This window comes from Bacillus rossius, assembly GCF_032445375.1.
Source record: "Bacillus rossius redtenbacheri isolate Brsri chromosome 4 unlocalized genomic scaffold, Brsri_v3 Brsri_v3_scf4_1, whole genome shotgun sequence".
NCBI lineage: Eukaryota > Metazoa > Arthropoda > Insecta > Phasmatodea > Bacillidae > Bacillus > Bacillus rossius.
In genome coordinates, this window is record NW_026962010.1 from 7,097,689 (window position 1) to 7,114,455 (window position 16,767).

At 41.8% G+C, this 16,767-nt stretch overlaps 1 protein-coding gene across 5 annotated transcripts in view; it reads left to right on the forward strand.

Annotated features, from left to right (window-relative positions):
* The window catches only part of LOC134541678 (exosome complex exonuclease RRP44), a 79,399-nt gene that overhangs the window by 40,807 nt on the left and 21,825 nt on the right, over positions 1 to 16,767 (forward strand). For all 5 annotated transcript variants that reach the window (XM_063385290.1, XM_063385291.1, XM_063385294.1 and 2 more), the window contains 3 exons: positions 1,830 to 2,088; positions 3,656 to 3,899; positions 11,178 to 11,398. In XM_063385290.1, coding sequence (XP_063241360.1) covers positions 1,830 to 2,088; positions 3,656 to 3,899; positions 11,178 to 11,398 — 724 coding nt within the window. The remainder of the gene's footprint in view (positions 1 to 1,829; positions 2,089 to 3,655; positions 3,900 to 11,177; positions 11,399 to 16,767) is intronic.

Genomic DNA, 16,767 nt, shown 5'->3' on the forward strand with positions numbered 1-16,767 from the left:
ATTGTCCGTGTTTATCGTATACTTTCTACGGTCCCGGCAAAATTGCCATACAACTAAGGTTAAAAAAGTCCGCTTGTACCAATGTTCGAATTATCGTTTTGTCCGCATTGATCGTACAAAATATGTGGTCCCGTCACTATAAATTATAATAGATGATCGTTTAACCATAAAGATTATGCAGAAATAACCATTTCTTAGAAAGAAACCGTCATAAAAACAGTAACGATAGTATACAGTAGTAAAAATCAACTTAAATCTGCAGCCAAGTAATGGAGCACGTAAATATGAAGAAAAGACAAATGAACAACAACTTACGAAGAAATTGGATGATGTACCATAACTACAGTACAAACCCAATTGTTATCCTAAGATAATTACCATAAAAAGAACTAAAGATTCTTTGTCGATACCATAATTACTACAGAAGCACGATAGCTACCACATTTGCACTACAGTTACCGTAACAACCGAGATGTATATTTACCGTGACGGTAATGTATTTATTTATGACATATTAAAAATAAAGAACATTATTGAAAAATAGGATGTTAAATTTTTATATGTACGTTTGGGACATGTTGCGAAGAAATAATGCGATCTGAAAAAATGCAGTACTACTACGAAAAGCGAAAAGGGTAATCGTGGATTTTTAGGTTATGGCAGTCTCTCTCGTTTTTCAGTAATATCGGCCGAAAATTAACAAGCGTATCGGAAGTCGGCAGAAATAACGATTCAACTAAATATTGGCAAAATCGGCTTCTTCAGTACAGCTCTACATTTGATGACATGAGTAAACATATTTCAGACTTCAGGATATTGAAAAAGACTTTAATTTCCATGTAGATTTATTGTGCGTATGTTTTTTTTGCAAGTGTAAATTGAATTAAGTAAAATACTTCCATTTTTATTTATTTTTCAACTGATTTAACTTTAATGACAAGTAACTGATATATTTCTGACACTAATTTTGAGGTTGAAATATTTTTTTAAAAATTCTTAGAGTGAAGTCCACTTCAGCATTAATTGTCTTGGAAAATGTTCTGGCTGCTAGTGATGTAGACACTGATGTCTTGTCTTCCTTCGACAAACTTTGCAGTGCAGTAAAGGACATTTATACAACTAAAAAAGTGCAGAAAAAATCAATGAATTTTTCAAGCCTCTTTAATTCTCTATTTGACTAATTTTCGAGTAAAAAATCAATACTTGATTTTGTCGATTATTATTAATGTGAGCATATGCACCTGTTAATACAAACCTCGTTAATACAAACTGCAAAATTTTAGGTCCCTTCAGGTTTGTATTAAAGAGGTTTCACTGTATAAATACTGTCAGCACACACAAATCCAGTGGTTGCTTACGACTCACGGTACAAGCCGATGTACTACAACCTCGGAACAAAGACAGTTATTCAATCATTGTTTTGGGCTAATAATACAAAGGATAAACATACTAGTTGCTATACAAACAACTGATAAAGAATATGTTGCCTTTATGTAATTTATTAATATTCAAATACAATAATAACAACCTTCCATGAGAAAACAATGTGGTTATTACTGATTATACTGTTATTATGTAGCACTAAATCTCCAAATAATGTATGAACTAAGCTATGTACTGGCACAATTCAGCTATGAAGGGAATGTACAACCATCTTCATAAAATAGTGCTGTACGTGAAATTTGTTTTTTTAATAAATCAGGCCTCTGATTAGGTGTTTTAGGCCATTGTTCAGATGCCATATCATCGTGGTTGCAATGTGCATTCAAAGTGTGCCGTGGATTGCTGTGACTGCAGCGGCTGTGTCGAGGTGACTCTGGTGTGCACAGACCTGCTGAGCTCCAACCTCTGCTCGCTGCGCGGGAACGAGGAGAGGTTTGCGTTCTCGTGCGTGTGGGAGATGACGCGTGACGCGAACATCTTGGGCACCAAGTTCCACAAGAGCATCATCCGCTCCCGGCAGGCCATGACGTACGAGGAGGCGCAGTTGAAGATAGACGATGCCCGGCAGCAGGACAGTCTCTCTCGCTCCTTGCGAGCCTTGAACGACCTCGCCAAGATACTGAAGAGGAGGCGGATAGACAACGGGTACGTCCAGGACATCACACACCTTATCTAAAGTTGTTACTGGCAAATGTTAAGTTTGGATTTTAAACTAAGCCTGTGCGAATATCAGTTTTTGGAGTTTCGATCCAATTTGAACACAAATATAAAAATGTTTTCGAATATGGCTAAAAAATTTAAATAGCAATATTGAGAAAAAAATTAACTTTTAATATTTTTTTGTGACAAATTTTAAGTTATAAAAAAAATTCATACATGGTTTGTATAGAGGTATTAAATTACACACTTTTGTTTTGTATTTCTGGGAAACTTGTTACATTCCAAGTTGGCCCGGCAATAAAACCTAGAATAATAACATACATTTCAAAACTTACTGTTGTAGATACGTAAAGATAGTTATTAAGTTTGATAGAGTTTTTATTTAAAAGAAATAAAAAAATTTTTTAAAAATATATTTTGTTTATTGATATATAAAACAACAACAACAACTTCAACTCCCACACCATACCAGTCACAGTTCAGTCCTCTGGGCAAAGTTTATGAATCGGAAAAGTTTTTGTTTACTGGTCGGATTGCTTTATGATAAAAAAAAATAACAATACATACCAGCACAGTTCCAGTTGGGATAATAATTATGGTTTTTCAAGATGGCGTGCTAATGTATGTTGAAAACGTAATGTCATAATTTTCAAAATGGTGGCCGTATCGAAAGTTGCAACATTAGAGAGTGAGGCATTCAATTCCAAGATAGTTGAATTCAAAATGGCTACTGAGGTCAAGGTCAAAGGTCAAGGTCATCCAAGATGGCAGCCGTGACATCGGAATTTTAGATGGCGACCGTAACAAAAAGTGCAACGGTGACTTCAACCAAGATGGCAGCCGTGACATCACACTCCAAGATGGTGGCTGACAATCGACAATCCGGACCCTGGACTATGTGCCCGGACATACCAATATATACTACTAGTATTGTTTCAGTAACAGAGAGAGGCGATGCAGTATGTTATCCGTGACAGTGAGAGGAAGGTGTAAGTGGTGCATTGGAACGATGATTATCTCCAGTTTCTAAGAAATTGATAATTCTGTGAGAGAGACAGATACATGTGAAGTTTAATGATGAGAGTTCACCGTAAAGAATTTTCGGCTATTATCATTTTGTAAATTCATTGTTTTAAGCTGTTGTTAAAATGTATTCTGTCCACTGCGGTTTACTGGGAAGGAGGCCAACCTATACTTGTCATAGGCATGTCTACCAAAAGTTGTTACAAAAACAATCGGACTGACTAAACAATGACCTTACCAGAACATTTATAATAATATATTTATAATTTAAAACTTGCCTGCGAACAGTGGGAAGAAACTGAATTATGAAAATAATTAATTTTTGACTTTTTCATAGCAAATACTTAAATATTTTAATCATTAAGGAAAATTAAAGATATAATCATTATGCTTCCACTGATTGTAAAATAAATAACATATGCTATATCTCTGTTTATGCATGCAGCCATAACTGCTGAAGTTTTTAAATGTGCAAATGTTCTGCTACATAAAGATGTACATGGTTGAAAAGTGTACTGCGATGTTGCAGAGCGCTGGTACTGGCATCTCCTGAAATCCGCTTCCAAATTGACGACGAGACACATGACCCCATAGAGGTGGAGTCAAAGAAACTGCGTGAAACCAACTCTATGGTGGAAGAGTTCATGTTGCTGGCAAACATCTCTGTGGCCGAGAGAATCCTGCAGGAGTTCCCGGAGTGTGCTGTGTTGCGTCGACACCCGCGGCCGCCGGACACAAACTTCCAGCCCCTCATTTCAGTAGGCAAAAAGCTGGTATGACTGACCTTACCGTAAGACATTAGTGTAGTTGTATCAGTAATGACCAGTTTCTCTTCACGTGCAATAAGCTGAAAATAATTTCTCACCTTACCATATAATTTTAGTGTAGTTGATCAGTAATGACTTCGTAGTCTTCTCTTTACATGCAGCAAGCTGGTTATGATTGGTCACCTTACCGTATAACCTTAAGTGTTGTTGTATCACTGTATCAGTAGTGACCAATCTTCTCTTTGCATGCAGCAATCTGGTAATATCTCTGATCATCTTACCATATAACTTTAGTGTAGATTTATTAGTCTGTGACCTGCCCTCTCTTTACTTGCAACAAGTGGTTATTGTCTCTGATCACCTTATTATAATAACTTAGTGTAGTTGTATAAATAGTGACCAGTATTCTATTTACATGCAGTGTGCTGGAAATTTGGGATTATCTGCACCGATTTATTTTTGACCTAAAATTTTATTTGCATTTTAGTTTTGACAGAGAATTTATAGCTTAACCTAAACTTAGTTATCTCATTGTTCTCTCCCATTAAATATTTTTTCACCGGGTACCTTGATAGTTTCCCAGCGCCTAAATTGAGAGTTTGCAAACTGTTCGCGGTGCAAGCAGCTAGACTCATTTTCTTATCTCGTGGCATGACCACTTCTTGTATTTTTGTCTGACTTCGTGATCCTTAGTGCCTTCCTCAGCGTGCCTCCAGGGCAGCTCTGTTCCGAGAGCTGGCCTGAGGTGAGTAACTCTTGTCGCGGTCCTCTGCGCTCCACTCAAGTCCACTTCCCATTGGGACAGCAGATTCCTTACCCCCTTCCCCCTCATGCCGTTCCATGAACTTCACTGAGAGCACTGACCGGGCCTTAACCTCGGCTCCCGGCGGGCCGAAATCAAGGACATCTCGCTGGTTGGCAAAAGGTCTGCCTTCGCCATCTTGTGGTGAAGAGGCCAACTACTACACTTTAGTTCGCCGAGTAGTGAGGTCTCTAGAGGCTGACGACACGCCTCTCTCTCTTGCAGGACTTTTGAGAAGTAATCCCGACTCTGTTTCGCCTGTGTCCCTTAAGCACGCTGCTTTCGGAGTGCAGCAAGTTACCTCCGATGCCCCTTAAGTTAGGCTATAGCCACCTTTTTTTATTTTTGGTCGTCGGAGCGATCTCTCGAATGCAAACTCAAGCCAATCAGGTCAGTTCTCCGACTTCCTAGGTCTCTGGGCTCCTAGCGCGAGTTTTAACTACATGCAGCCCAAGGGCTGATTAATTGGTCCTTCTGCCGTCACCATGGTCTTTTCTTTCTGGTGCTTCTCGCCTGCATCAGTCTCGCGGCGACCATCCGACTAGCTTAAGGGATGGGATTCCATGGAGTCCGGGTGTTATCCCTATCTTATTTAATTCTTGGTTTATTATCTTGTTATTTTTTTAATAGGTAATCTTTTAGTATGACTCGCGCGTGGTTGCCGGGAGCGTTAGTGCATCTCCAGAGGGAGTGATTTTCATCATTCTACCCTTAGAATGTAAGTTGGAAATTCTACTCCTTTCACGTATGCTTTGACTTTTTACTTAATTTTTTGCCTTTATTTCACAATCCCTGTTTCTCATCCCCTTTTTTTTCTATACTTGACCACTTTACCTCCTTTTCCTTTGGTTCCAGTGGGGTCCAAGAGTTCTTGTTATTCTCCGGCTCAAGTCCATCTCTAAAACAGCCACTAGTTCACATCCTCTTCTTTCTTGAATTGATATGAATTCCATGCGTCTCCAGCCGGCTAACATTGGAGATGTCACCTCTTCTCCTTGCTTCTAGTCACCGCCAGTGAACAGGCAACAATATCAGATATTGTTAAATCAGAAATTGTTACCTAAATTATATATATGTAGTTCCGCACTTGCTGGGCTAGAAAATGATTTAAGGCAGTATTTTAACCATGAACTATCCTGGTTAAAAAAATTCATGTTAGTTTTTTGTGAAAGCTTGATTATGAGATGTCTTAATTGGTCAAAGAAAAATGTTTTGTTTGTATTCCAGGTACAATTAATAATCTATTTGTGATCAATATTTTTTTACGGCCGGGATCCCCGTGAAATTGCTCTGTTTGATTTTGTAATTCTTGGAACTAACAAGGTTCAATTTATTATTTAATCAGTTATCGGTTTTCTAATACTGTTAAAATATTAAGTTCCGTCTGCGATCTTATGTAACTCATTGTTAAGCAAAAAAAGGAACTTGTTTCAAACCACTATCAAAAGAAAAAAATGAAAACTATAATGCCAAATAAACATGGTAAGCCTTGAAATAAACTAAATTTTATTTATTTAACTGAATCACAACTCAATCCACTTTATTCTCCTTTTGAGAAAAAAAAAAATTGGCTATAATTTTTTTCCTCGTGTTCACCTCAGGTTTAATCATACTTTTTCTTTGCCCAAGCTGCTTCCTGGGCTTTTCATGAACTGTTTAATGATGTCCGCAAAAGAACACGAGGGGTGTAACAGATGGTAGCAGAGCGTGGTTTTTTTATAATCATACCATGGTTGTTATATTACTACTTTGGTTCCCATAGGAATTCAACAACTTTTTTAAAATTTTCTTTGTAAGTTAGAAATGAATTTTATTCTGTATGTAAAAGTCTGTATACAGTAGAACCCCTGTCATACACTTTTCAACGGAGAGCACAAAAATGGTGTATGATGCGGGAAAGTGTATGAAAAGGGAATGGCAATAATACATTTTTTTTTCAATCTAGCATACCAGCACAATGTCAGATTAAACTAAAATGCATAATGTGTAAATAATTGCATTATATTAATGAAAGATATGAATTCATCATTATATATACATATAATAAAACCACCAGAAATGTAAAATACAGTCTATAAATAGAGTCAAGATTTTGTGGTGTTATTTTAAGACAAATTTCGGTGTAAAGAAATAAAGATTTCGGTGTTATATGGTTTTATTTTTTTGCTCAAAATACCCACGGCAAAATTTTCTTGCTTTTCTGTACGACATGCAAATTTATTAAAACAAATATTAATAAACACTAAAACCTCATGATCTAATTACAATTAAGTTCATTTGCAAATTCATAGATAGTTAAGTTCATTTGCAAATTCGTAAATTCAAACATTTAAATAACTACTAAAAATTTCACGACTTAATTACAATCACATACACTACAAAATTATACAATTAAGCACTTCCAAAGTTACTATTAAGATGGTTTTATTGAAATGCTATCATATTTAAATTTTCCGCATTTTCTGGAGTGAGACGTTGTCTTCTGTCACTAACTACCAGTGAGTACCTGGAAAATGAACGTTCTGCAACAACATTTGATGTTGGGAACCAGATTGCCCTTAAACTGGCTTGAGCAAATTCACTGTAGTCCCCTTTAAGGGAGCAAAGTACCTTTGCAACATCAATTTGGCTTGTTTCTGGCAATGAAAGTTCATCCTCAATAATTTTTTTGAAAGCAACATAGCCATGTATGAATGTATCAATGGGAAGATGGGAAACAGAAGACAAGTTATGCAGAGACTTCTGTAGGTTTTCATCTTCTATGCTAACCCTACTGACATTTCTTGGGTTGAACAGCAAATTAATGGCATTAAAGACTCTTAGACAAGGATGTCGTTTAACAGATGAGTTATGCCTCAAACGCTTATGTTTCTCACTCGCGACATGTTTCACAAGCGTATCGCGTCTCTCGTAGTCTAGCCTGCAGTTACAGAATTTGCACATTAAAATTTTATCACTGATATAAAATCCTTCGCTGGAAAATTCTTTCGATCGGTCACTGGCAGAAACCTTAGTTTTAGGCATTATCAAAAAAATTTTAATCACATAGGAAGAATTTAACCTCTCAATACGCAAAAACTTGCCGTGCTGGAAAGATCAAAACAATGGAGAATAGATGTGAATACAAACGCATACCGAATACCAACATACGTACGTGAAAATTAATACCGACATAAACATGTACTATTTATTATTTACAATCGTTACGTTAAGCAGGGTTAATTTTATTTTGGTAGCCTACGTACTTTATTTTAAATAAACAGTAAAAGCAATGCGGTTTAGTGTGTAATATTTTAATGATTAAAAACGTAATCGTAGAAAAACATATTTTGGACGTTTGTTATTTTGGTATTTACAGAAAGTGAACGGCGGCCATTGTATCATAGTTATCAACATCTTAAATTATTATGGTACACAAGATTACCGTGTAAAGAAAATATTACGTTAATTCCGAGACTTCATTTAAAGTCTATAATGAATCACCGTCGCATATAATATATATGGCTGCTAGTTACTGTAAGAAATATTTGATTGTGCTGAAGATGTGAATTGTCCTTACAGAATGGAAAAAAAAAAAAAAAAAAAAAAAAACGTAAATAATCAGGATAGACGAACTTTCGTGACATATCGCGGATTTCGCACAATTTCGTTTTATTTCGTGTTTTCAAGCGGTTTTCGGTGTTATTTCGTTTTATCGCGCATTACCATATAATCGTGGCTCTATCCATAAAGTAAAGCTAACATGAGAAACAGTGGACTTACAAAATGTTATGAAGTCCTTTCTTGGGGGGGGGAAGTCACCAAGCCTAAATTAGAAATTTAAAAAAAATTAGGCTATTGTAAAAAGAAAATAAGAAATTATTGCTTGTTTGTTTCATTTTACAAATAACTTTATGCAACAGAACATTTTTCAATAAAATTTTAACTTGAGAAACGTAAAATACAAAACAATCCGATCATAAGAAAACAATAACAAATGGGTATATTCAGTTCAAAGATTAATGAATGCACAAAATATGAGATCCATGCCTTGGTAAAGCGCGTGCACCATTTTCATAATCATTGCTAGTTTGCACCACTAGTCTCGCTTGGTGCTGGCCATAGATGCTACTAGCGAAGTGCAGTCTTCCAGATACTATCCATATCTATGGTGCGATAAAGTTATTTTCTTACGTTTGCAAATGTAAACAATGTACGTTTTTCAAAATAAAAGCATTAAAACGTAGTTTATCAGGAGAAATATAACAAAAAATTTTGTGAATTTTAGGACTTTTCCGCTTCGTAAAAACGTATGAAACGGGAAATTAATGATTTTATAAGTGTATGTTCCGGGAAAGTAAACCATTGTAAATATAGTACTTTCGGCGGGACCAAAATTAATCGGCGTATGACACAGGAAAATGTATGAAACGGGAATGTATCATCGAGGTTCTACTGTACACGGGGAACTGGCGCATAATATTTTCATTCTGAGACTGAGACACGATCCCTGTTTCTCATCCCCTTTATTTCTATACTTGACCACTGGACCTCCTTTTCATTTGGTTCCAGTGGGGTCCAAGAGATTCTCCAAGAGTTCTTGTTTTTCTCCGGCTCAAGCCCATCCCTGAAGTCTACTAAATGTACGCTTGTCCCTCTGGAGTGAATGCTGCTAGTACCTCCCACTTCTAGTCACCGCCAGCGAACAGTCAATGATCAAATATTGTGAAATAAAATTATATATAGTCCCGCACTGGTTGGACTAACAAATGTTTCAAATGATTAATTAAATTATTTAATGTTATTTTTTTTTGTAAAACATGATTGTAAAATTTTTAAAATATATACTCCATTTGTAATTGATAACTTCTAACGGCCCGGGCACCCACCATTAATTCTGATCATTGTAATTTTGTAATTTCTAAGATTATCAAAAGAAAATAATGAAAATCATAATTATAAATAAAAAGGATAAGCTTTAAGCAATTTTTTTAAATTTTTATTTATCACGTTAAATATGATCCACTTTTCTGGTTCCTATTGTGAGAACTAAGTCTTTTTATTTTAATGTTTCTCCCTTGTGCACCTTTGAGTACACGGTTGTTGGTTTCGCCCACTTAAAGCAGCTTCCAGGGCTTTCATAACAAATTAATATAAAGGTTTCTTTAAATACACGAGGGCAGTAACAGTATTCCTGATTAAATTTTGCTTCACTTTGATACAATTACAATTTATTACATTACAAGGATATTTAAAGAAATGTATTGTGCTTCTTCCAAGTCTGAGAACATTCTTTTTCCCCCCTGCTATTTCTACTAGTGTTCTAAACCTTAAACAATATTACATTACCATTCTTAAAAAAAAAAAAAAAAAAAAAAAAAATACTTTCTCCTATTATAAAATAACAACTTAGATTACATAGTAGTACTCTTGAGTACTTAAAAAAGCTAATTTAAATAAAAAATATTATATAAACAAAATAAAAATGATCAGAATGATTAAAATAAATTTAAATCTATGAGTAGTGTTCAACTATACACAAGTTTTTACCTTGATACATATGAAAAAATACAAAAAAATTTAACTATATGTAATTAAAAAAAATAGTTCATATTCGAATGACTCTACTCTAGTAACAAAATGCCTGTTCAGAGTATCATTCACAGTTTGTTTTTATTTTTAGATTATATCAGTGACAACTTTGACTTAGATTTAAATGAGTTTAAAATTTTTTAAATAAAACTAGGGGAAAATTGAACATTAAATAAATTAATATAAGTTGTTTCCTGTCAGTATAGCTTTATTATCATGAAAAACCTGTCCATTGTTTTGTAAATCACTGTTTAATTCAACAAAAAATTTGTCATATAAAAGTCATGTGCCTTGGTGTGATTGTGTCGTGTACTTTTTTTTTTATATACATGCTCATGGTGTTGAAATTACATTGAGCTATTTCATCTATTTCAGCTAACATTCATCTCGACCTTTCAAAAAATTAATAGTGATTTTTGAATGAAATGTTTCTACCGCAAGGGGGGTTGAAGTGTCCGTCTAAGTTTAGGGCGCCACCACATGTATAACGGGCATGTGGACCTGGCTACTCTGTTCCCAGGGCCGTGACGTAGCCCGTGTGTGGCGAGGCCCATTTCCCCCTGTATCACTAACCAGCTCCGAAAACGATAACAGGTGCGTGAAGCTCCTTCCTCTAGCAGCGCTCGCGACTGACTGGCCGTTCGTCCTCGCTCGGCAACTATCGGGAGCGGAGCACTGACGTCTCACCGGCGGGTGGTGGTGCAAGGAGGGGGCTTGCAGCATGTAAGGGGGGAGGTGGTGGCACATCGGGCTCAGAAGGGCGCAGCCCGGGACGAAGTCAACGTTGAGCTGTTCATCATGAAATATTTCTGTTTTAAAACATCCTGCAAACACACCACAGATCAGTACCCTCGGGGTAGCGATGCCCGTGCCTGCGTGCCCGCGCGCTGACGAGCGTGTCACCGCCGCAGGGGTTCGAGATCGCCATCGGCTCGGGCAGGGAGCTGGCAGAGTCCCTGGACGCAGCGGTGCGGCCCGACAACGCCTACTTCAACACCATGCTGCGCATCCTGGCCACGCGCTGCATGATGCAGGCCGTGTACTTCGCCAGCGGCATGGAGCAGCCGGAGGACTTCTTCCACTACGGCCTGGCCTGCCCCCTCTACACCCACTTCACGTCCCCCATCAGGAGGTCAGCCCCGCAGTCCTTCTACCCACACTTCACTGCGCTATAGAGAGTGGTCATTAAATGGAGAGAGATAGAAGATATCATTTTACTATTCAATAATAATATGTATTTACTAATATAGACATTTATACACATTTTACACACACACATTAATATTCATACAAATACATAACAACACTTATTGCGTATACTCTATTTTTTCTTTGTTTTTCCATGTTGTAGACACGGTAGAGCGGCTAAATCCAAAGCGTCTTCCAACATCACTGATATTTTCTCCCGCCTCTATTGAGCGTATTAATAACACTTTTTCGTCAATACACAAAGATTTTCGTTTACTCGCCATGTTTACAGTTCGAAAGTCTGTAAGCAATTGCGATAATGATAACGTGTAACAACTTGACAAAAAGTCTAGTGACCGAGGTAAACATGTGCAAGTTCATCATACAAAATCAAAAGACAAAATTTCTTAGAATCACCGGTACGTCAGTCTAAGTAAACATGTGATAGATAATACAACAACAAAACAGTAAACAAAAGAACGTACACAGCTGCAGTTTTGATCAACTTCGGCAACTTAGAAAGTACTGCTTAATGATTTATAGTGCCTTATTGTTGTCGTTAAATAGAGTGAGCGTGACGCTTTATAGAGTGTATTATTGTATAGAAAACAAGGTAAACCAACCCAAGTTAAGCAATATCGACGTTTTAAGGAGTTTGACATTAAATCGAGTGATGTTATAAAGAGTTTACACTGTACTTACATTAGTGTAATAATATGTGTTTAAAAATGTTTCAGGTTAATATTATAGTAATTGCATACAAGTATAATTTATCACGTGAGCTGAAACTTTAAAGTATTAACTGCTCAATGAATTGTAAGGAAGATGGGAAGTATTTTGATAAAATTCCTTGTCAAAAATCGAGCCCAAAGCCAGGAATTATGGGACTGCAACTTTATAGTTTGGAAAATACCTGAACGATAGTGCATCGCAACAGCATTGTCATTAGATATTATCAACACCTGCTAAACGCTCCTCATTTCTGGATAACAGTATAGTATTAGTGGAGATATGTACCTGCAATAGAGTTAGCAGTTTATGAACATTAGGATTTTAGGTTTGGTTTTTTTGGTTTTCACACAACTTACTAAGAACATGTTTAAGTGGCATTATTAATTATGTTTAATGAAGTAAATATGTATAGTATCCATGACATGTTGATTATTGGAGTGAGTAACAAGTTTCGTTATTGAATAGTGCACTCAAAATACTTTCTTTCAATGCATTACTGTTTTTTTATTGATCATTCAATAATGGCAGTGCTATATCTGACACTCATACATCTCACTAAGTTAATTGTTTGATGATGCATCACAAAGCTTTGCAGTTATCAACATTTAGACTGTTGAATTTTTTTTTAATGCACTGAAGGAACCTAGCACACTTACCTGATTAGTAAACATTAAATATACCATCATTAAAAAATTTTTATTTTTAAATGTTACAAAATATTGAGGAGTAAATTTTTATATATGAATATTTTTTTTGTATGAAAGAAGTATAAAAAAGTGTATTAGTTTCAAATAAATTTTAAAGTAGAGGGATAAAATAATAATCTGCCTGTAAATTAATACTATTACTTAAATTTCTGCCTAATAAAGTAAATATCTAACTTCATGCCTCTGCCAATATTATTATTTTTTGTTTAATATTGAATTTGATTACAAAAATAAAATTATTCGTTACTGTGAGTATCAAATACATACAAACATCAAAAGTACAGTAGGTGCAGGTTATCTTGAAGCTGGTGTGAACAAGGAGATGTAATACCCTGTCCTCCTCAGCAGCTCCGTGCACGGAGGTAGGAACGACAACAGTGGTGTGTGCAGCACGGGAGAGAGAGAGAGGGTGTGGGGTGCGCAGGTACGCGGACGTGATGGTGCACCGGCTGCTGGTGGTGTGTGCAGCTCGGGAGAGAGAGAGAGAGAGAGAGAGAGAGGGAGTGAGGTGCGCAGGTACGCAGATGTGATGGTGCACCGGCTGCTTGTGGTGTGTGCAGCACGGGAGAGAGAGAGAGGGTGTGGGGTGCGCAGGTACGCAGATGTGATGATGCACCGGCTGCTGGTGGTGGTGCAGCACGGGAGAGAGAGAAAGGGTGTGGGGTGAGCAGGTACGCGGACGTGATGGTGCACCGGCTGCTTGTGGTGTGTGCAGCACGGGAGAGAGAGAGAGAGGGTGTGGGGTGCGCAGGTACGCAGATGTGATGATGCACCGGCTGCTGGTGGTGTGTACAGCTCGGGAGAGAGAGAGAGAGGGAGTGAGGTGCGCAGGTACGCAGATGTGATGGTGCACCGGCTGCTGGTGGTGTATGCAGCTCGGGAGAGAGAGAGAGGGTGTGGGGTGAGCAGGTACGCGGACGTGATGGTGCACCGGCTGCTGGCGGTGTGTGCAGCACGGGAGAGAGAGAGAGGGTGTGGGATGAGCTAGTACGCGGACGTGATGGTGCACCGGCTGCTGGCGGTGTGTGCAGCACGGGAGAGAGAGAGAGGGTGTGGGATGAGCTAGTACGCGGACGTGATGGTGCACCGGCTGCTGGCGGTGTGTGCAGCACGTGAGAGAGAGAGAGGGTGTGGGATGAGCTCGCACCCGGATGCGATGGTGCACCGGTTGCTGGTGGTGTGTGCAGATCGGGAGAGAGAGAGAGAGAGAGAGAGAGAGAGAGGGAGTGAGGTGCGCAGGTACGCAGATGTGATGGTGCACCGGCTGCTTGTGGTGTGTGCAGCACGGGAGAGAGAGAGAGGGTGTGGGGTGCGCAGGTACGCAGATGTGATGATGCACCGGCTGCTGGTGGTGGTGCAGCACGGGAGAGAGAGAAAGGGTGTGGGGTGAGCAGGTACGCGGACGTGATGGTGCACCGGCTGCTTGTGGTGTGTGCAGCACGGGAGAGAGAGAGAGGGTGTGGGGTGCGCAGGTACGCAGATGTGATGATGCACCGGCTGCTGGTGGTGTGTACAGCTCGGGAGAGAGAGAGAGAGGGAGTGAGGTGCGCAGGTACGCAGATGTGATGGTGCACCGGCTGCTGGTGGTGTATGCAGCTCGGGAGAGAGAGAGAGGGTGTGGGGTGAGCAGGTACGCGGACGTGATGGTGCACCGGCTGCTGGCGGTGTGTGCAGCACGGGAGAGAGAGAGAGGGTGTGGGATGAGCTCGCACGCGGATGCGATGGTGCACCGGTTGCTGGTGGTGTGTGCAGATCGGGAGAGAGAGAGAGGGTGTGGAATGAGCAGGTACGCGGACGTGATGGTGCACCGGCTGCTTGTGGTGTGTGCAGCACGGGAGAGAGAGAGAGGGTGTGGGATGAGCTAGTACGCGGACGTGATGGTGCACCGGCTGCTGGCGGTGTGTGCAGCACGGGAGAGAGAGAGAGGGTGTGGGATGAGCTCGCACGCGGATGCGATGGTGCACCGGTTGCTGGTGGTGTGTGCAGATCGGGAGAGAGAGAGAGGGTGTGGGATGAGCTGGTACGCGGACGTGATGGTGCACCGGCTGCTGGCGGTGTGTGCAGCACGGGAGAGAGAGAGAGGGTGTGGGATGAGCTGGTACGCGGACGTGATGGTGCACCGGCTGCTTGTGGTGTGTGCAGCACGGGAGAGAGAGAGAGGGTGTGAGATGAGCTGGTACGTGGACGTGATGGTGCACCGGCTGCTGGCAGTGTGTGCAGCACAGGAGAGAGAGAGAGGGTGTGGGATGAGCTGGTACGCGGATGCGATGGTGCACCGGCTGCTGGTGGTGAGTGCAGATCGGGAGAGAGAGAGAGGGTGTGGGATGAGCTGGTACGCGGACGTGATGGTGCACCGGCTGCTTGTGGTGTGTGCAGCACGGGAGAGAGAGAGAGGGTGTGGGATGAGCTAGTACGCGGACGTGATGGTGCACCGGCTGCTGGCGGTGTGTGCAGCACGGGAGAGAGAGAGAGGGTGTGGGATGAGCTCGCACGCGGATGCGATGGTGCACCGGCTGCTGGTGGTGTGTGCAGATCGGGAGAGAGAGAGAGGGTGTGGGATGAGCTGGTACGCGGACGTGATGGTGCACCGGCTGCTGGCGGTGTGTGCAGCACGGGAGAGAGAGAGAGGGTGTGGGATGAGCTGGTACGTGGACGTGATGGTGCACCGGCTGCTTGTGGTGTGTGCAGCACGGGAGAGAGAGAGGGAGTGAGGTGCGCAGGTACGCGGACGTGATGGTGCACCGGCTGCTGGTGGTGTGTACGGCACGGGAGAGTGAGAGAGAGGGTGTGAGGTGCGCAGGTACGCGGACGTGATGGTGCACCGGCTGCTGGTGGTGTGTGCAGCTCGGGAGAGAGAGAGGGAGTGAGGTGCGCAGGTACGCGGATTTGATGGTGCACCGGCTGCTGGCGGTGTGTGCTGCACGGGAGAGAGAGAGAGAGGGCGTGGGGTACGCAGGTACGTGGATAAGATGGTGCACCAGGTGCTGGCGGTGTGTGCAGCACGGGAGAGAGAGAGAGAGGGTGTGAGGTGCGCAGGTAAGCGGAATTGATGGTGCACCGGCTGCTGGTGGTGTGTACGGCACGGGAGAGTGAGAGAGAGGGTGTGAGGTGCGCAGGTACGCGGACGTGATGGTGCACCGGCTGCTGGTGGTGTGTGCAGCTCGGGAAAGAGAGAGGGAGTGAGGTGCGCAGGTACGCGGACGTGATGGTGCACCGGCTGCTGGCGGTGTGTGCAGCACGGGAGAGAGAGAGGGGGCGTGGGGTGTGCAGGTACGCGGATATGATGGTGCACCGGCTGCTGGCGGTGTGTGCAGCACGGGAGAGAGAGAGAGAGAGGGAGTGAGGTGCGCAGGTACGCGGATATGATGGTGCACCGGCTGCTGGCGGTGTGTGCAGCACGGGAGAGAGAGAGGGGGCGTGGGGTGTGCAGGTACGCGGATATGATGGTGCACCGGCTGCTGGCGGTGTGTGCAGCACGGGAGAGAGAGAGGGGGCGTGGGGTGTGCAGGTACGCGGATATGATGGTGCACCGGCTGCTGGCGGTGTGTGCAGCACGGGAGAGAGAGAGAGAGAGGGAGTGAGGTGCGCAGGTACGCGGATATGATGGTGCACCGGCTGCTGGTGGTGTGTGCAGCTCGGGAGAGAGAGAGGGAGTGAGGTGCGCAGGTACGCGGACGTGATGGTGCACCGGCTGCTGGCGGTGTGTGCAGCACGGGAGAGAGAGAGGGGGCGTGGGGTGTGCAGGTATGCGGATATGATGGTGCACCGGCTGCTGGCGGTGTGTGCAGCACGGGAGAGAGAGAGAGAGAGGGAGTGAGGTGCGCAGGTACGCGGATATGATGGTGCACCGGCTGCTGGCGGTGTGTGCAGCACG